The 21243-nt window shown below is 47.9% G+C and overlaps 2 protein-coding genes across 2 annotated transcripts in view; one reads left to right on the top strand and one right to left on the bottom strand.

The window, feature by feature from the left end:
- The window catches only part of LOC142814640 (uncharacterized), a 43160-nt gene extending 39946 nt beyond the window's left edge, over positions 1 to 3214 (bottom strand). Inside the window, exons 1-2 of the mRNA XM_075893711.1 lie at positions 2243 to 3214; positions 483 to 709 (exon numbers count right to left, since the gene is read on the bottom strand). Of these exons, the coding sequence (XP_075749826.1) occupies positions 483 to 709; positions 2243 to 2288 (273 nt within the window). The 5' untranslated portion in view covers positions 2289 to 3214. The remainder of the gene's footprint in view (positions 1 to 482; positions 710 to 2242) is intronic.
- LOC142814639 (disintegrin and metalloproteinase domain-containing protein 10-like) overlaps positions 1 to 21243 on the top strand; it is a 260313-nt gene that overhangs the window by 214410 nt on the left and 24660 nt on the right. The gene's annotated exons all lie outside the window — the stretch shown is intronic.

The following is a 21243-nucleotide window of genomic DNA, read 5'->3' as shown; positions in this document are numbered from 1 at the left end:
ATCATCCAAACCAAAGAGCAGATTCGAACACCACATTCTGTTCTCGGAATCGTTACAGCAGGCCTTAATAGCCGCTACCTGCTCAGACACAACACGTACAGCGTCAGAATCTGTCCCAACTTCAGATGGGTGTCTTGACGCTGTGGCCCTTTCCAATGACGCAACTTTGTGGCTTAAAAGTTCAATTTTGTTGTCAGCTTCGACTTTCTTCTCCTTGGCTGTCTTCAACTTGGCCATCAAAGAAGCCTGGCATTCTTCAAGTTTGCGGATGGCATCTAAGGCTTGGGCAAACGATTCTGCTTCAGTCTTTGTCATGGGGCCAGGATTAGATTCTATATCGCCCGAAAGCAACAGCAAAATGCACGACATTTGCAAGTAAACAAAGACATCAAAGATTTCAACTTGTCAGCATACTGGGTGGGCACGACACCCCCAAAATAGTTACTACTCCTAAAAGAATTTGTACCTTTTAGGTAACTAACCTGTAACAACAGCCATCGTAAGTTCGGCATGCCATCGTAAGGTGCGATGTCGTGCCCGAAGGGGGAGTCTGCTGGCTGTCCTTTATATCCCTCGCTGGCCGCCTCGAACACACTTGATGTGATCCCAGGTTGCCAGGTGGGCCAGTCGGGTTTGTCTAAGACCAGCGGTGGGTGAATTGAAGTGCGCAATCGTGGGTGAAGCTTGGCAGGTGGCTGAGGAGGAGTTTCTGAGGAATTTTGAAAGGTCCTTGAATTAATATTATCAAATTCAAGGACATTCAAGGATCTCCGCGAAACCTGCTCAAGTTTCGGCAGGAAACAAAGTTTTATTAAGAATTGGCAATCTGCTTTGGAGAAAATAACTTTCCTAAAAGAAATAAAAAATTAGCAATCTTAGTTTAAAACATAGGAGGTCGCCTGAGGTGACCACCGTGCAGCAAGGGTCTACTGGTTAGTTTAGGTAAAAGGCTGCAAAGCAGTCCTTTCCCTGCAGGAGCAAAAGGGCTGTGTGTGTAGTGCACATTCATCCTATTCTTGAGGGCACTTGTATATATCTTGCAAAACAGCTCCATTAGAAAGATAGAAAATAGTATATTGCACCCTTCTAAGGACCTTCATGCATTGTAGAAACCCCAGGGGATCAACTTCAGCATCGCGGTGCTATGGCTTTCAAATAGTAGCTTTTTTGGCATAAGCAACTCGAACGACATGATGACCAACTCTATCAAGACATCAAAGGCAAAACATAAGCTTGTGCACTCGCTATCGGGGCTTCATTTGGGTTGGCGTACTAATGGCATTTCGAAAAGTTAACTCGAGCGCGAAAACTTGACACCATCACTCACACACGTACACACCCATGCACAAACACACACAGCGCCCATGCATGGGTGCTGTGTGTGTTTCAAGGGCCCTTGAAACACACACGCACTCACACACGATCCCTCACACACGCACACACCCAGATGCATGGGTGTATGCGTGTGTGAGTGATTGTGTCAAGTTTTTGCGCTCGAATTAACTTTTAGAAATGCTCTACCAACTAGCCCAACAACAAGTTCTTTTAGTACTAATAGCAATATGCTTAACAACGCTCAAGGTCGATACTAGGAATCACACAATTTAGAAAAGTTCCAACTTCGAAAATATATATTCCAAGGTTCTGGGCAGCGGCTCACCAGGAAGCCCTCAGAAACGATACCGAGGCACAAAATAACCTGTAATTACTCATCCAAACCTCAGCTGCGACGATGACAACGATATTCTTTTGCTGATGGTGCTCGGTAGAGTGTGAGCAGCCACTGGGCGCGATCTGCGAGCATGCCATCATGAATCGTCCTGTTCTTCTAAATGTCGGCGCACCCACAGCGGCCTTTCCTATATTATGCATCACCAGCCTAAGACCCTTCATGTGTGGTGCTTACCACCGGTGACCACCAACATCAGTGTCATGGCGCTCCGTACTTACTGAGTACAGCTCTTCGTTTCTATATTCCTTAGCATTAGCTACTCATACGACATGCACTATCAACTAACAGGGACAGCACGTACTTATACATCTATAAAAATATATTGGGTCCACCATCAAGCACGCCTAGGGGACGTTGGCAGCTAGAAGAAAGCAAAGATAACATGTTACATTGAAGCCTAAATGGAGTAGCGTCATCTCTGTCAGATTGTCGAAATCTTTGCCGAATGCGCCACTGAAAATTTGACTCACGGCGCTCACATACTTGAAGAGGAAAAAAAAAGGTGGTTACCTGGGGGTGACCACCGTGCTGGAAAGGGTAAGGAAAACAATGTCATCCACTGTCAGGCCCAAATGTTGTCGACGTTGGATACCAGTATTGACGACACACGTCAATAGAAATAGGTATTTCAACAGACTGATGCAGTTTACACGGGACACCATCAGTGTACGTCTGATGGATGGCTCAGTGATGTCTCTGACAGGAGATGCTCAAGTTCCTTTATAGCGACAGGTGAGATTGTTTCGTCCACAAAAAGGTGGATGTGCTGGTTCTTTAGCTTTCCAACTCTCCTGAACAACTTGGGAAATGCTTCCCTGATTGTTTTGTCATCTGGTTCCTCAAAAACTTGGAATGTGATCTGGACAAGTCCCAAGTTGGATGCTGCTGTGAAGCTCAACAGAAGAGTACAGTTTCCAGGAATGACTAAGATGTCTTCTTCAATGCACTCGTCATCTTAGTATTTCATTGTTACACGAACTTTGCTTAGAAGTTACAATGGGGATGTTGCTTCGTATGGGAACACTCTGATGGATACTGCCTGGAGATTCACATTTAGGCGGTAGCTTTTGAAGTCATTCTCACCAACAATAGACACAGTTGCACCTGTAACAGTTATGAAAGTGACCGACACATTGTTGACGGTGATGACGGCTTTTGGAGATGAGCCTGCTTGAGTGGAAGTTATGGCGACAAAGGCATACCCGTCACTGCTTGAACCTGGCTCAAAAAAGGCAGGGTGTTCTTTAGTACTTGAACAATCAGCAAGGTTTTGTTTTGCATTGCATAACTGGTTGCCAGACTGCCGCTAGATAAATTTGCTTCTGTAGTTGTGGCTTCTCCACGAGAATTTGGTGTCGTCCGCGGTGCATTTCGCGAGTGCATGAGCGACACTCGCCGTTTTAGTTAACGGAACGAACCGCACCTTGCAGACGTTGGACACATTTTCTTGCTGTGTGTGCTGCTGTGCGATTCAGAGGCTGTTTTAACTAACGAAATGAACTGCGCCTTGCAGAAGTCTGGGCGCGTTCTCTTGTTGTGTGTGCAGCTGTGCAATTAGGAGATCCCATCTCAGTATTAGGGGCGACGGGGGAAAACTGAAAAAAGTCACAGCAGGTAGTACGCTGCCCCCCCCCCCCCCCCCTAGCTAGGAGAAGCGTAGTGTGCAGCACGGTCAGGTGTGAAAAAAAAAATAAGAAAGGGGGGGTCTGAACGTTACCTGCTGCAACTGTATTCAGTTTTCCCCGTCCCTAATACTGAGACGTGATTTCTTAATTGCACAGCTGCGCACACAGCAAGAGAATGCACCCAGACTTTTGCAAGGCACGGTTTATTCTGTTAATTAAAACGGCCAGCGCCACCCATGCACTCGCGAACAAGTTCATCGCACACGCACTCGCGAAATGCACGGGGGATGACGCGTCATTGCTTCCCAAACTCAGAGACACGATCTCTTAGTTGCACAGCAGCACACACAGCAAGAGAATGCATCCCAACGTCTGCAAGGTGCAGTTAATTTCGTTAACTAATAGAGCCAGCATCCCTTGCCAAGTTCGCTCATGCACTCGCGAAATGCACTGTGGACGACACCATACCCTCAAGGAGACGTCACAACTGCAGGGGCATATTTCTCTGCCAAATTTGGTGGCAGTCGGGCAACAACCATCTGGCAATTGACATGCAACGCCAAACAGGACCTTGCCGAACAATCTTGCTGCAGAATGCCAGCGAATTCCACTTTCACAGTCCATTGCTTGTACCATTTTCTTAGTTGACCGACGAAATCGTGCAAAGTGACCAACATGCATTGCATGTCTAGACCCACGCAGGACAACCTCATCGCCCAACATGACGAAGCCACTTGCCGCCGCAGTTGCGACATTCTGTTGACTAGACACGAGGTCGCCGATGTTCACGGGTTTTCCGTGACAAATTTCTCCCGTTTCTCTGGTTAGGAGCTTGTTGTTGTCCACCCTTGTGCGCAGTGAGCACCGCTGCATCACCGTCGTTTTTTGCGATTTCGAATACATCACGTTCGACATCCTCGGAACATTCCTCTCTGCTCAAGTAAGTCCGGCAAAGTGAGGGAGTGAAGCATGGTATACTTGCGGAGACGAGATGATGTGGCGAAAATGATACGGTTTTACACCTCAGCGTCGACATCGTGGAAGTTGCAGAGGCGAGAGTTCACGCAGACGCACACAGAAACGCCAACGTTTCGTTGAGCTTATCGAAACTTCCATACCGCAAATGTTGGGTTCACTCACGGAGCGAAATGAGCACTCAGTTTTGATCTTGCGGCATCGTAGTCCAGCGTCTGTGTCGTGCTTGAAGCCGCAGCTTGCGGAGTGCAGTCAGAAAGCGAACGGAATTTGTCGTTGACTTCTTCGCCGACATAATGCAGGTGAGGCGCTTCTTGCGTGCATCCGCAAGAAGAAAGTTCTCGAACCTTTCGATACACTTCGTCTATTCATGGCCTTGTCGCCCTTAGCACGGAGGTCGAAGCTCGGAAATGCGGGAGCATGCTTCCCGTGATTGCGTTTGACGGCTGCTGCATGCGGTGGAAGGATGATGCGACGAAATTATAGCCGGGTTGCGGTCACACTCGTTTCTGACACCATCTCAGAGTTCCTATAGTCCAGCAATGGGTCCGATCGATTGAGTTGGCGAGACGACAACGTTACTAAACGAACTAGCACGGAACGGGCAGAGCCATTGGGTAACGATAGGTAAGGCATGGTAAAGCCACAGAACCCCAACTGGTAAAGCCGGAAACCAGAAACTGGCCAAATTGGCCACAAAATTGGACGGTGTCGCCGCCTGGCGGCAACTGGCTGAAGCGCACCTGGTGTGTTTCCCTGCCGGGCGGGAAAGGCGCGCTAGTGTAGATTGTTACTTGCGTCGTCTGCTAGCCAGGTCGTGTTCGCACGTGCAAGTACGAATGCCGTTGGTACGTCTTGCACGTTCTCGAAGGGTGGTTTGTTCGGTTATGTTAGCGTGAGTTTACTTTGCTGTACGTATGCCTGAAACGACGTATGAGAGCATTTGATCTTGCTTGACTGTTAATGCACTGAAAATAAGATAAGCGAGGGCAACATTCCAAAGTGCTGCCCCGCTGCAGTGGTCTAATAGCTAACTCGGCTGCTGACCCGCATGTTGCGGGATCAAATCCCAGCTGCGGTGGCTACAATTTCGATGGAGGCGAAAATGCTGAAGGCCCGTGTGCTCGGATTTCGGTGCACACTTAAGAACCGCAGGTGGTCAAAATTTCCAGATCACTACAGTGGCTCTCATAATCATAGAGTGGTTTTGGGACGTTGCACCCTATACATATCAATTTTTTTAGAGTGATGCGTGTTGTCATCGTACCCTCCATTCATTGGTAATCTTCTAAGTGTGGGTGCCACTTTCTGCTTCAATCACTTTGAACAAATACACTTGGGGTCGTCCCAAAGGCAAGTATGACGAAGTGGTGTGTGAATGCACGCGTTTTATAGCGATTCAATTGTAAACAAAAACTCTTTTCAATGCCAGCACAATTACAATATAATTAGATGTATAGCTATGTGGCACAATAGTTTATTGACTATGCCATGAACTTTAGTTTTGTTTATCTGGCCATCATCATCATCAGCCTGGCTACGTCCACTGCAGGACAAAGGCCTCTCCCATGTTCCGCCAGTTAACCCGATCCTGTGCTTGCTGCTGCCAATTTATACCCGCAAACTTCTTAATCTCGTCTGCCCACCTAACCTTCTGTCTCCCCCTAACCCGCTTCCCTTCTCTGGGAATTCAGTTAGTTACCCTTAATGACCAGCGGTTATCCTGTCTACGCGCTACATGCCCGGCCCATGTCCATTTCCTCTTCTTTATTTCAACTATGATATCCTTAACCCCCGTTTGTCCCCTAATCCACTCTGCTCTCTTCCTGTCTCTTAAGGCTACACCTATACACCTACCATTTTTCTTTCCATTGCTCGCTGCGTCGTCTTCAATTTAAGCTGAGCCCTCTTTGTAAGTCTCCAGGTTTCTGCTCCGTAGCTAAGTACCGGCAAGATACAGCTGTTATATACCTTCCTCTTGAGGGATAGTGGCAATCTACCTGTCATAATTTGAGAGTGCTTGCCGAATGTGCTCCACCCCATTCTTATTCTTCTAGTTACTTTAATCTCGTGGTTAGGCTCGGCGGTTATTACCTACCCTAAGTAGACATAGTCTTTTACAACGTCAAGTGCACTATTACCTATCTCGAAGCGCTGCTCCTTTCCGAGGTTGTTATACATTACTTTAGTTTTCTGCAGATTAATTTTAAGACCCACTTTTCTGCTCTCCTTGTCTAACTCCGTAATCATGAGTTGCAATTCGTCCCCTAAGTTACTCAGCAATGAAATGTCATCGGCGAAGCGCAGGTTACTAAGGTATTCTCCATTAATGATTAAGGTAAAAACACAGTATACTATAGTGATGGGCGACTTTAATGCAAAGGTAGGGAAGAAGCAGGCTGGAGACCAGGCAGTAGGAGATTATGGCATCGGCACTAGGAACGCCAGAGGAGAGCTACTAGTAGAATTCGCAGAACGCAATAATTTGCGGATTTTGAATACCTTCTACCGCAAACGAGAAAACCGCAAGTGGACATGGAGGAGCCCTAATGGCGAAAATAAGAACGAAATAGACTTTATAATGACTGCACACCCAGGAATCGTGCAGGATGTGGAAGTGGTTGGCAAGGTACGATGCAGTGACCATAGAATGGTATGGTCTCGAATTCACCTAGACTTGAAGAAGGAACGACAGAAACTGATACGCAAGAAGCCAATCACTGAGCTAGCACTGAGAGGGAAAGTACAGGAATTCAGAGTGTCGCTGCAGAACAGGTACTCGGCTCTTAGTGAGGAAACCAACCTTAGCGTAGACACAATGAATGATAATCTGACGAGTATCATTACGGAGTGTGCAGTGGAAGTTGGAGGCAGGGTAGTTAGACAGGACACTGGCAAGCTTTCCCAGGGAACGAAGAACCTAATTGAGAAGCGTCAAAGCATGAAAGTGTCAAGTACAACAGACAAAATAGAACTGGCAGAGGTTTCGAAGCTGATTAATAGACGTAAAGTATGCGATGTAAGAAGGTATAACATGGAGAGAATTCAACACGCTCTGAAAAACGGAGGAAGCGTCAAAGCAGTGAAGAGGAAACTTGGGATAGGCAAAAGTCGAATGTATGCACTAAGGGACAAAGAAGGCAAAATAACTACCAATATGGATAGGATAGTTCAAATAGCGGAGGAGTTTTACAGAGATCTGTACAGTAGCCGAGACAACCACGACCTTAATACTATAAGAACTAGCAGTAACCCAGATGACACTCCACCAGTAATGATAGAAGAAGTCAGAAAAGCTTTGGATAGCATGCAAAGAGGCAAAGCTGCTGGTGAGGATCAGGTAACATCAGATCTGCTGAAAGATGGAGGACAGATTGTGTTAGAAAAACTAGCCACCCTGTTTACGAGGTGTCTCCTGACGGGAAGGGTACCAGAGTCTTGGAAGAACGCCAACATCATCTTAATACATAAGAAAGGAGATGACAAGGACTTGAAAAATTACAGGCCGATCAGCTTGCTCTCTGTAGTATACAAGCTATTTACAAAGGTAATTGCTAACAGAGTAAAGAAAACATTAGAATTCAATAAACCAAAGGCACAAGCAGGATTTCGAACAGGCTATTCAACAATTGACCACATTCATACTATCAATCAGGTAACAGAGAAATGCTCAGAGTATAACCAACCACTATACATAGCCTTCATAGATTACGAGAAGGCGTTTGATTCAGTAGAAATATCAGCCGTCATGCAGACACTGCGGAATCAGGGCGTAGATGAAGTATATATAAACATTCTGGAAGAAATCTACAGGGGATCAACTGCTACCATAGTGCTTCATAAAGAAAGCAACAAAATACCAATCAAGAAGGGTGTAAGGCAGGGGGACACAATCTCCCCAATGCTATTTACCGCGTGCTTACAGGAGGTTTTCAGAAGCCTAGAATGGGAACAGTTAGGGATAAGAGTTAATGGAGAATACCTTATCTGGCCGTGGTACCACTAAAAAAAAAGAATTACTCCAAATAACGCTCCTTGTGCTGGCAACACTGGTAAAAAACAAGTATATGGCTGTGTTTTAGCAGAGTTAACGCTACCAACGCATCCTGGAAAAATTATGCCTAGAATGTGGCTCTTTTTTCAATTAGGAGCCTCCTGCCAGCATGAAATCTCGGAGGCCACGCCTCTTGCCTTTTGTTGCGACCGGCCGCCGTGTGAGACCGCTTGCCTCTGTACCGCTCAGTCACGTGACATCACGGCTGCTCGGAGGCAACTGTGAGAGCATTGGCATTGCTGTGTTCTGAGAAGGCGGCCGTCGGAGAAGCTCGCCTCCGTACCGAAGGAGGAGGGTAAAATCAGAGGGTATGACAGCGCGTTCGTGGCTCACGTTCCAAGCATAATTTTTTTAGACGTCTACGCCACTCTATCTACGCAGCACTTTCGCTTGGCGCTGGGCTGAAGTTTCTTGACTGTGGCAGCGTTATTTCAAAGGGTGCTGGCCGCAGACCGTTTCAGTCTCGTCGGCATAAAGATTTTACTGGCAAAATAGTGGAAATAGTTGCGCTGTGCGCATAAACATCGGGCCTCTTGGGCGAACCGCATCAGATTTACTTCAAGTTGAAGAAAATGCATGCGAGCGAAAGGTTGAAGAAGGCAACTGCTTATTTGTAGCAGGCATCTCCGAAAAGCGCGATCACTTCTGCGTTGCGTTCTACAATGCTACAGGCGAGACCCTACCAGTTTTCGAGATAATTACGCATCGACTCGTGCTAGCGATTGCATGTATTCAGTTTAGTTCCGTTGTCGCGTAATAAGCCGAATACGCACGCCGTTCACTCTATTACAGACCAGAGCTATGCCCATGGGCCATTGCACCTTGATATAAGGCAAATCGTAGTTTCAGCTTCTGGTGTTGCAAATGCGCATGTTTCAGTTGGCATCGTTGCGCAAGTGCAAACAACTGATTATATAAACATCTGCAACTCTTCAACATATGTCTGTGCATGCAACATTTGTACATATATTAGCGTCATCTTATGACGTGTCGTTCAATAAAAAATTGCAACACGGTCAACTTCCCTCCGCATGCTTCGCATAACGTTGATTCCCAGATTCATGGGATCAGCCGATTTTTTTTTTTTGTATGTGTGTGTGTGTGTTGGCAATCACTGATATTGAAGCAAATATACGCACGCTTCGAATGCACGGACATGTTATACACGTAGAAACACATATACACGCACGCGCGTGTGTATGCACACATGCGAAATAAAAAAAAAATGTTCGGGAGGAAGGATTACAACAGCTCAATTTTAGAATGGGTAGCATTGCGACTTGCGCAGAAAACAAGCCTATACTGTCACACGCGTTACGCATCAAGGGTCCTGAAGCGCTTGCTTATATGGACGAAACTATCCTCCGCCCTCAGATGTGCCCGAATATTGATAAGAAAGCACACACGCCAAGTAATGGGGTACTCACCGAGAATAGTTAGGTCGTCGTGAGCGGATTGATTGGAACGAACCTCGGCAATGTCCGTCACCTTCTTTCTAATGCGCAAGTTTCTGATTAGCACCGTCCTGCGTCGCGCGTCGTCTGCATCCTTCAGGAAGCGATAGGAAGATACGCTGATTTTCATCGTTACACCACGATACGATTGCGGCACGCTGCAATGGTTCTTGGACATCGCTTTCTCCGTTTTCGCTCGTTTGTGTGCCATCACGGATATGAATGAACTATGCGGCTGCTTCCCAAGGCGCGCAACGTGACTGATAACATATCTCCTTTCAAAGTTGGCCCTGTTTGCGTCATTTCCAGGCCCGGCTGCTATGTGGCGAGTGCTCAGTTGGATTCGCGAATCCTTGCTGTCATAGAGTTAAAATACAGACTCTATGCTCGTGGTAAACTCTGTGCTCGTGGTTTCCAATTCGTGGACATCTTCAGTTTACTGGATCGCGTTAAGGTGAGTCGTTACATAATGACGCCATAGACCACGTCGACGCACTGAACCCGCCAGCACATTCCCAGCGTAAAAATAAACTAAGTAGATGAAATGTACAGTAATGGGACTCTGAAACAAACTTGACAAGTCTGAACCTACATTTGAACGTGTTGAGATGTTTTGAAGAGTGATGCTGGGAATGCGTACCAATCGGCATTCTAGGGGCGTCAGGCGGGCGGCCGCATTAAACCTAAATCAAGGGCTAACGTGATCACAGTCGATGCATGGCCTCAGATGTGCGTCTAAAAAGCGAATCTTTGGGGGCAGCATTCGTTGAGGCCATAGAGTTTCATACACAAATTTCTCCTTTCTCTTTTGTATCGAGAGTTATGAAAACAGCGTGGCATCTAAATGACGTTGCAGAAGAAGGACAGGAAACGGGCGGCGTGCTCCAGTTAATCAGGGGAGGCTGAATTGGACATTTCCACGAATTGGACACCGCGAATGTATATTCTAGCTCACTATAACTGCAAGAATAGCTCTCCTGTACTTAAGACAGTGTGGCCGTGCAAAGGTTTAACTGTGACCAAATTTATGCATACACACCACTGAGCTTACATTTATGTTGTTTAATTTCACAGACAGTCTCATCTTTTTTTTTTACATTGTCTCGAGCATTTGTGGGGCCTTTTTGTTGACTTACGAAATGGAGCTGTCTTGTAAAAAAGAACCTGCTTGTACAGTAACATAGCCAGACTTTCGTTGTACCACTGTTGTGCACGCAATCCATCGATGAAAGGTTTCTGGTGAACTCTTACAAGCTTTTAGGTTTTCTGATGCAAAATGATGTGCGTGCGTGAACACCAATGTAGCGCAAAGTGCTGTCAGCCTCTAAGCTTTTCTGACAAACCATACCGACTGTTTCACATTTCATGGTGAAGGAAAAATGTGTATTTTTATGAACAGTGGTTGTACTGAACTCGTCGCACCGGCATGCGAACTTCCTACGATATTTCTTTTGTCCTCCTGTTTATTGCGATAGCCATTATATGGACACTCTCGGCTGGACTTGGCCGTTGACGTCGATGTCATGCACCGTATATGAATACGTATCTATAAGTATGAATACGCAAAAAATACAAAAAAAGAATCCGGCACGAAGAATCGAATGTAGGCCCTCCACGTGATGAATGCGAGGCATAAACCACTGAGCTATCGAGGGGTACCTCCTTGAACCTGTAAACTGCAAGGTGTTTATATCTGCCACTTGCTGCTGTTCGCGGCATCTCGTGGGGGGGGGGGGGGGGGAGGAGCTATCTTGTTTCCACCATTATCAGCAAGATGGCGCAATGAGCACACGGCGGCTCTCATCTCTCACGCGTACTTTAGCCCGCCGAGTGGAGGGTAGTGGACGACCTTTCGCGCGCCCTTAGCTCCCGGTGGGGAGGATCATACGTATTGGCCGTTGTTTGGTTTGCAATGGAACGATTATGCTGTAGTTAAGGAGTGCACAAGGGTCCCTGCAATCGTTGCAGAGTTTCCGTTTGCGGAGCGCTTTTCAGGGCGCACTTCTCAGACACAGCGATGTTACAACCGAGACGCTTATTCGCGTTCATCTTTACGTGTGAGTACGTTTCGTGCGTGAGAAACGTGGGGCACGTTTCGATTTGCTTGTCATTCTGCACGTGACCGTCCAATTTGTTGCTATTGCGTTCATTGCATCGCCTTTGCGGCAAAACTGTGACTTTTAGGGGCAAAGCTCCTTATTGCGGCACCCGTTCGTCCCTCGTAGTCGTAGTAGTAGTCCTAGTGTGTAACCAGTCTTACATATTGACCTCCAAGATGGTGCCGGTGAGAGATTTCTTCTGTGCGTTGTTGAACAATAAAGAATGGCAGCATATCCACGGAGTGAATAATGGATAGTGGGGCGAAGCGTCCGTCCGTCCATTCGTTCTTGCTTCCGTCCATCCATGCGTGCGTCTGTGTGGCCGCCCGTGCGTCTATCCACCCGTCCGTGCGTGCGTCTTTTCGTGCGTCCGCACGTTCATCTGTGCGTCCGTCCCTGCTTTCATCCATGCATCCACTTCTGCATCCTTCCATGCATCTGTCTGTATGTCCGTTCGTCCGCCTATTCAACACTCCAAGTACCACCATCTCGCATCTTTTCATCATATATTCCTCAAGCACCGCCATCCAGCGGACATTCCAACGACTGAACGAGAGGAGGCACACGCACACTTTCTGTCGGCTTGCGCTTCGTGTCTATTTTCCACCTTTAAGCACCTCGAGTTCATGGTATATACTAGTTTACTGTATTCATGGCACTGTGGCCCAACGCTCGCTAAACCTTTCTAAAACCTAGGAGGTTACGCCCAGCGAGTATAACGTAGCAACCCTTTCTTGTCTTCTGTGTGTTGTTAAACAATGAAAAATTCGCAGCGTGCGCGTTAACTAGAAGCCAAATTATCCTGTCTCTCATTCCCCCTTAGCAGCCACTGGCATGTACATTGAGCACTATCTTTTATTGTTCAACAACCCACAGAAGAAATCTCTCACGGACACCACCTTGGAGGTCAAAATGTTATACTTGTTACACACTACTACAACGGCTACGAGGGATGAACGGGTGCCGCTATAAGAAGCCTTGCCCTAAAAATTCGCAGCGTGTGCGTTACCTAAAAGCCGAATTCTCCTGTCTCTCATTCCCCCTTAGCAGGCATTGGCATGTACATTGAGCAATATCTGACAAGAAAGGGTTGCCACGTTATGCTCGCTGGGCATAACCTCCTTGGTTTTAGAAAAGTTTAGCGAGTGTTGGGCCGCAGTGCCATGAATACAGTGAACTAGTATATACCATCAACTCGATGTGGTTAAGTGTGGGAGACACGAAGCGCAAGCCGTAAGAAAGTGTGCGGGTGCCACCTCTCGTTTAGTCCTTGGAATGTCCGCTGGATGGCGGTGCATATGCGGAATATATGATGAAAAGATGCGAGATGGTGGTACTTGGAGTGTTGAATAGATGGATGAACGGGCACACAGACAGATGCATGGACGGACTCACGGATGGACACAGGGGCGGATGAATGGACGAACGCAGGGACGGATGCACAGATGGACGTGCGGACGCACGAACAGACGCACGCACGGACAGGCAAATGGACGCACGGACGGCCACACAGACGGACGAAAGCAAGAACGAATGGACGGACGGATTCTTCGTCCCACTCTCCATCATTCACTCCGTGAATATGCTGCCTATTTTTATTTTAGATGCGGAGCATCTAATACTCGAGGCTTGTAGTGCGGCGCCGTCCGCAAGCTTCTTCCTCCTTCTTTCACCATCTGTGCATCCCTTCCTCCTCTACACACCCCGCGCGCTTCACTCCTCCACCATCTGTGCACCCTTCTTCCTCTACACACCGCGTGCGCTTCTCCTCTTCACGAACATTCGCTAGCTGTATAATGTAGCGCGCATGTGCCGTCACGCTTCGAGAACATCGGCAGCTGACGCGCGCGCATGCGCCGTCGCGCTTCGAGAACATCGGCAGCTGACGCGCGCGCATGCGCCGTTGCGCTTCTCCCCCTTCTCGAACATTCGAAAGCTGACAGTGCATGCACCGTCGCGCTGTATATATACTCAAGGTCGGTGCTCGCTCGCTCAGTTTCCGCTCGTCGGTTGGTTTGTACGGCGCGTCGACGTCCAAGGTCGCGGTGAAATGAATTCCAACGAATCCACAAACACAATGATCGACGTCCCTTCGACCAGCGCCGCCCTTTCGCATACGTGTGTACGTGTTCACTCATTTAACACCCCCTCCTACAACCACGTTAACCAATTTAGCCATCGACCCAATTAAGTCGCAATTTAACACCCCATTTCACAACCACGTTAACCAATTTAGCCATCGACCCAAGTAAGTCGCACTTTAACACCCCGTTAACCAATTATATGCTCCGCATCCTCCTCAGTGTTCCCCCGAGGGAAGTTGCGGGCAATTTTTTTTGTATCCACATGAGCAAGAGTTAAATACGTTGTTCAGTTGCGCCAGAGCAGCGGCTTGTAGGCGGAACACAAGTTATCCACGAGAAACCCGTCACCATTGGTAAGTGGTAGATGTAATTAGCTTGCCGTTTGAACGTTGAGAGGTCCCACGTTCGATTACGCGCGCCGGAATCTTTTTTTCTGGGTTATTTTTAACGTTTTCACATACATAGATAGATACGTCTACCTTGAGTGACGTCGACGCCGACACCAGTAGTGAAATCCAGCCGACAGTGTTCATATAATTGCTATCACATAAAAAAGCACAGCAAAACCATTGAGTGAATTATGAAGAATGGGGCGAAGTGTGCGTTCGTTGTGTCCGTACATTCGTTTTACCATCCTTCCGTCCGTTTGTTCTTGCTTCCGTCCATGCGTCTGGCTGTCTTTTCGCCCCTGCTGAGTCAGTCATCGAACTAGGAGGTCACTAACCACGACGAGCTAAAAAGGACAGACCCACGGCTTTAGAAGCTTCGCCCCGAAAAAAAAAGAAACTCTAGGCCACTCTCTCTAAAGGGAACCCTAATGGGATGCGAAGCAGCAGTGGTGCGCACGTCGTTGACCCAGTTAAAAGGGGCGTCAACGCGGGTGCTGGAAGAATGGTTTGAAGTGAAACTCGGTGAAGCGTTTACTCGCGTAAACGTTTGTTTGAAACGCAAAGACGTGGGAGGCGGGGCGCGTTGAAGACGCTTCAGTTCGGCTTCCTTGGCTCGCTTTTAGTCGGTATTACCCACGCGTCATCTGTACTCTCGAACGCGATCAATGTTTCTTGAATCGCACCTCGTCGATGTCGCTGGTCTTCCACTGCCTACGCTTGCAATCGGCTTTGCTGGCTCGTGCCTCGTCGTTGTTGACGTCGCCATTCGCGAACGCGATGGGCTTCGCTAACCTTTGCAACACTGGCGACAACCGGGAAAGGTACGCGCACACTACGGGAAGCATGCCACGACGGCGTCCCGTCCATCGGCATGATCGTGCGGCAAGCAGCAGCGCGTTGTCCACATTGTCAGAGCGGCGAGATTCTCGAGTCGATGATGCTCACGCGAGGAGTGGGCTCGAACCAAGGACGTTAGAAAAAAGTTGCTGGAGTGGAGTGGAGGGGGGGGGGGGCGCTGCAGCTGAAGTCATACGGCGCCATCTTGCCATAGGCAGTAAGCACGCCTGACCTCGTCCGTGCGGGTGCCGCATTACAGCCGCGGAGATGAAAAAAGAATGTGTTCGCGAGTGTGACTCTAGGAAGGAATAATGGTGTCGTCGTGCGTCGCTTACGGGTGCACAAATAGAGCGAAGAAAGCATCGGGAATTACTTTTCATCTGTAAGTACCGAAGTTTGTTAGAATGCATGCCGTGTTCACCCACGCCTGCTCGTTGTGGGCCTACTTATGTGGCCGTGTTTCCGCTTCGCTCGTCTTTGTTTTCTGGGATGACATCACGTATTTCTTGTACAGATTCCCCAAAAATGCCGAGGTGTGAAAGCCGTGAAAACATGCGGTTCGTCGAGAAGGCTGGGCGCCTAAAGACGGGGACCAGTTGTGCTCCGTGCATTTCACTCTGGAGTGCTTCGATCGAACTGGACAAACAGTTCGGCTGCGACATAGGAGCTTGCCGATGGTGTTTTCAGCGTTCCCAAGAGAGAGAGAGAGAAAGAGATAAAGATGCAAAGAAAGGCACGCAGGTTAACAAGACGCACATCCCGTTTTCTACCCTGCACTGGGGAAGGCATGAAGGGCAGAAAAGAGGTTGCAGAGAGATGAGAAGGTACACACAATCGCGAGCATACTCGGGGAGCACACACAGTCTACAGGCGGTCGCTCAGGTTTGTTGACTTTAAGTAAAGTAGCAGTGCTTTAGTCGCTTTCTGCGCAACTGAGGCAGATGCCCAAGGTCCTAGAATCTTCTGCAAACAAAATGGTCCGGGGTCAAGTTGATACAAAACCATCCGGAGCTGGCATCGCTGTGTGTCCTAGCAAGCGCAGCTGCACAGGACGTGTTCAATGGTGTCTTCAGCTCCACAGTAGTCGCATGTAGGAGTGTCTGCCATACCAATGCGAAAGGAGTACACCTTTGTGAATGCAACGCCCAACCAAAGGCGGCATAACAGTGTCGCATCGGAGCGGGAAAGTTGTGATGGTAGCTTTATCGTGAGAGAAGGATCCAGTTCATAAAATTGACACCTTTGGAAGCTGGTAGACGACCAGAACGTGCGTGTAAGATCCCGAGCCAGCAGATGAAATTGTCTGCTGCATCATTCCTTGATAGAGGAATCGGAACTACACGGGTTTCTGCATGGGCTGAGCGGGCTACATCATCGGCTAATTGATTTCCGGTAATACCGATATGTCCAGGCAGCCATTGATATATAATATCGTGCCCTCGTGCTAGAGCTTCATGATGGCAATGTCTTATTTCTTGTACCAATTGTTCATGACTCCTCCTACGCATGGCAGACTGCAAACTCTGAAGCGCTGCCTTCGAATCACAGAATATGACCCATTTTCCTGGACGTTCTTGAACGAGATATTGTAAAGCAGTCTTTATAGCAGCAAGCTCTGATGCCGTAGATGTAGTCATATGCGACAACTTCAATTCGATTGCCATTGCTGCAGCCGGAATTACAGCGGCACCTGATGAGCTGCTGGACGAGACGGAACCATCACTGTATATCTGCGTTCGGTCCAAGTACAGCTCATGTAATAATAGCAGTGTTGCTTGCTTCAATGCTACTCTGGAGTGATTGCTTTTCTTTTTGATACCCGGAATTTCTAGACGTACTTGCAGCTGTTCGAGGCACCACAAAGGACATGCCATTCTCGTAGCTGGCGTATATCCTGATGGAATGCTGTTTAGGTGCTTGGCTATGACGTCTGAAAACGTAGCACGTGGTTTTTTGGAGGGTAGAAGGGCCAAGTGGTGGTCGGGGACACGGCTAGCATGTCGAATGTGCGCTCTAAGGCAATCCACAACTGTATATGTCCTGACCGGATGGTCTTTGGCAAGCATGATTGTGGCATAAGTAGAAGCGCATCGGGGCAGTTCTAGGCAGATACGCAGTGCCTGACCCTGCAAACTCTCCAATGAATGAGTATTGGATTTGCAAGTGTTAGTCAGTACCGGCTAGCTGTAGCGCAATAGACCCAGAAATAGGGCCCTGTACAGCTGTAGCATGGAGGCCACAGAAGTTCCCCATGCTTTCCCGCACATGCATTTCATTATATGCACAATAGATAGCCGTCTCTTCTTCAAGTACGCACAATGCGGGCTCCACGAAAGACTTCTGTCGATTATTGTGCCCAGGAAACGATGCGTCCGTGCATATTTGACACTCTGCCCATTGATGTAAACAGGGTATGGGGTCATTGGTTTGCGTGTAAACGTGCATTAACGCGCACTTCACAGTTGATATAGTTAGGCCTTGTTTCTGAAGGTAGGCTGTTGTGAGGGTTGCTGCCCGCTGTATTCGTGCGCGCACCTGAGGGCGAGTAACTGCAGCACTCCAGAGGCAAATATCATCGGCGTATATGGATAGGCATACCGACTTTGGCAGAACCTTCACCAGACCAATGAGGGCAACATTGAACAATGTGGGGCTTAAAACACCTGCCTGAGGTACTCCGCAGTAGGTGTAATGTTCAGCAGTTGTACCCTCATCTGTTTGCACAAATAAACCACTGCCATTCATATAATCTTTTATCCATTGAAATATTCGTCCACCAATGCTCATTGCTGCGAGAGAAGTGAGGATGGCATCGTGAGATACATTATCATATGCACCCTTCACGTCAAGAAAGAGTGCCACTGATATGCGCTTGCGACTTTTTTCTTGCTGAACAAATGTCGATAAGTCAAGGACACAGTCAATAGAAGAGCATCCCCGACGAAAGCCTGCCATGCAAGAAGGGTATTTGGTGTGTCGTTCCAAGTACCACTCGAGATGAAATAGAACCATTCTTTCCATCACTTTTCTGAGGCAGCTTGCGAGGGAAATAGGGCGATACGCTGTCAAGTCCAATAGTGATTTTCCCGATTTCAAAAGTGGTATTAATCGACTTATTTTCCATTCTCGGGGAATACTGCCGCTGAGCCAGGAGTTGTTGAAGCATGTTAAAAGTTCTTTTCTGGCTTTTTGTCCAAGGTGTCCCAACGCACTATAAGTAATACCACCAGGACCTGGCGATGACATGTGCTTAGAAGCGACTAACACACCTTCCAGTTCTTCCATGGTGAATGGAATGTCCATTTCTGGTAATCGCGTCTCAGGAACGATTACGGCGTCGATGCTCTCGTTCATAATATCCCCGGCAACTCTCGTGCAAAATTCTTCAGCCACTTCGAGTTCTGTTTTTGCATGATGGAGTGCCAAAGCTTTAAAAGGGTGCCGTTGTTGCGGAGAGGAACGAATACCACGAACTGTTCTCCAGGTATATGACAGCGGTTTATGAGGGTCTAGAGATTCGCAGAATTCTTTCTAGCGTTCGCTCTTCAGCTTGTAAATGCGTCGTTAAATCTTTTTCTGGAGCCGTCTTGCTTCCCTTAGATCGTAAGTTGATCTTGTGCGTCTGTATCGTCGTTCGGCACGCCTTCGTATAGTTCGTAATCTTTCCAGTTCGATGTCAAACTGTGTTATGTTCGACTAAAATGGTAATTTACATTTGGAAGCTTGCATAGCGTCCGCTATGGTATTTTCCAGGCTGCAGGCAAGGCCTTCTTGGCAAGCGTCCTCAACACGTAATGTAAACATCGACCAGTCAGTGCCAATTACAACACCGGAAGAGAAATTTTTTATGATACCATCGATCTTCACGTAGGTGGGTATGTGGTCACTCCAATGAGTCTCAATATCGCAAAACCAATTAACTTTGTGAGAGAAGCACCGTGACACCAATGTCAGGTCAAGGCAACTGCCATACGTGAGACTCCACAGATATGTAGGGGTACCATCGTTCATGATAGAAAGGTCGTAGTCGGAAGCGAATGTAACAATGTTCCGGCCCCTGGCATTCATCCTAGCGCTCCCCCAAAGCATGTGATGGGCGTTGAAGTCACCCGTAATGATCCAAGGCCCATCGGTCCTCATTAGGATGTCTTTTAATATGTCGCAGTCAAATCGCGATGACGGAGATATATATCCACCTATAAGCGTGAACGAAACTGCATTCTTCTTTACACGAAGACACACGTACTGATTGTCGTCATTTGAACTTATTGGGTGTGAAATATCAGTCAAGTCTGTGTGAATGTAAACAATTACTTTGCTTCGTTCTTCGCAAGCTGCTGAACAAAAAGCTTCATCACCGGACAATCTGTAAGGCGTTGATACGTTTGGTTCACATATGAGAAGTATAAGGAATTGATTGGCCCGAACAAATTGGCGAAAGTCCGAGATACGGGACTTCATGCCTCTGTCATTCCACTGAAAAATCGACGCACTTTTAACTTCAGTGCGGAAGATGACATTTTGTTGAGACATTGTGCTTATACGACGTTAGCAAGAACTGGATTCAGTGCATTCAGTATTTGCAGTGCACTCTTAGCAGACGGAGATTGTATGCTGCTAAGTAGCGTGCGAATCGTGGCAATTAATGATTGCACGATTGCAGTCACTTGCCTGTCTAGGTTGAAAAGATCTCGAACCGGGATCGCGGACCGACCGTCATGAAACTCCTTCGGTTCGCTTGATGCTGCTTCCCTTTGAAGTGTAGGCCACTCTGGCGCAGTTAGGGTATGCTCACTGGCTTTGTCCTTTACTGCCTTTCCCACAGCATGTGGTCTGGGAGGCGAAGGAGGTGGTACTGATGAGGAATCTGGCAAACGTGTCGAGGAGGTAGCAGGCGTCCTTGAAGACCGACGTCTACGTGAACGACGCATTCTGACTTTAGCTGCGGCTTCTCGATGAGATGAGTGATCGCGCACCATCTCCTTCAAAATGGCAATTTCCTTCTGAATCCGCGGGCAGTCCTTCGATGTGGCTTCATGGGATCCATTGCAATTAGAGCATTTCTTGACAGTTGCGACGCACTTATCTGCTGCATGGGGCTCGGCGCAGCGGTGGCATACCACCGAATTCTCGCAGACGCTGCTCACATGTCCAAGTTTCATGCATTTACGGCACTGGAGAGGCTTTGGAATGAAAGGCCGCGCAGCATGTCTGAAGTACCCCACCTTCACATGAGAGGGGAGTGATGTGCTCTTAAACGCAATCTTCACACAGCGAGACTTGCCTAGCCGGGTGACATGAACAATTGGAGTATCAGTTGTTGACTTGACAAGAGATTGTAAGTCATTATTGGAAATAACCACATCTATGTCGTAGATCACGCCGGTTACTACATCACACCCCAAGGGAACATGAGAGCGCACCTGATTCCCGTCCAATTCCGTTACATTGCGCATAACGCCCAACGCGCTGGCGTGCAATACGGCAACAGCCAGTATATTCTTTCTGGCGTTCACTCTTATGTCCGTGATCTCATTTGGCACGAGCGCTTCCAGAGACCTCGACACAGACTGTCTGTTAAGGCGTTTCATGCTGACGGTAGGAAGTGCAGGCAGAAACAGGATGGAATAAGTGTTCGACTTCGGCGCTTCACTTACAGTTTGAATACTGGAGGATGAGGATGTCCTCATATTCCTCCTCTTCGCTTTGCGGCTCAGCAGAGGTTGGAAACCGTCATCTGAAAAGTCATCACTGCTGAGATAGTAAGCATGAGTATCTTCACTGTCGCTGTCGCTCGCTTGTCCCATCCGCTTCCTGGAGGCGGCTGCCGCTGACGCCGCTGGTGCCCGCAGGCGCCCGGGGTGGTCTACATCCTTCCCCTCCAAGGGAGCAGCGAAAACTGATCATCAGACTTAAATTACTACTGAAATACGCCGGAGTTAGCAGAAGTAGCTCCTATTCAAAACACACTTTTCGTCTTCCTCAGCGTTCCAA

The sequence above is a fragment of the Rhipicephalus microplus genome, chromosome 4 (assembly GCF_043290135.1).
Source record: "Rhipicephalus microplus isolate Deutch F79 chromosome 4, USDA_Rmic, whole genome shotgun sequence".
NCBI lineage: Eukaryota > Metazoa > Arthropoda > Arachnida > Ixodida > Ixodidae > Rhipicephalus > Rhipicephalus microplus.
This window is presented reverse-complemented; position numbering and strand designations above follow the sequence as displayed.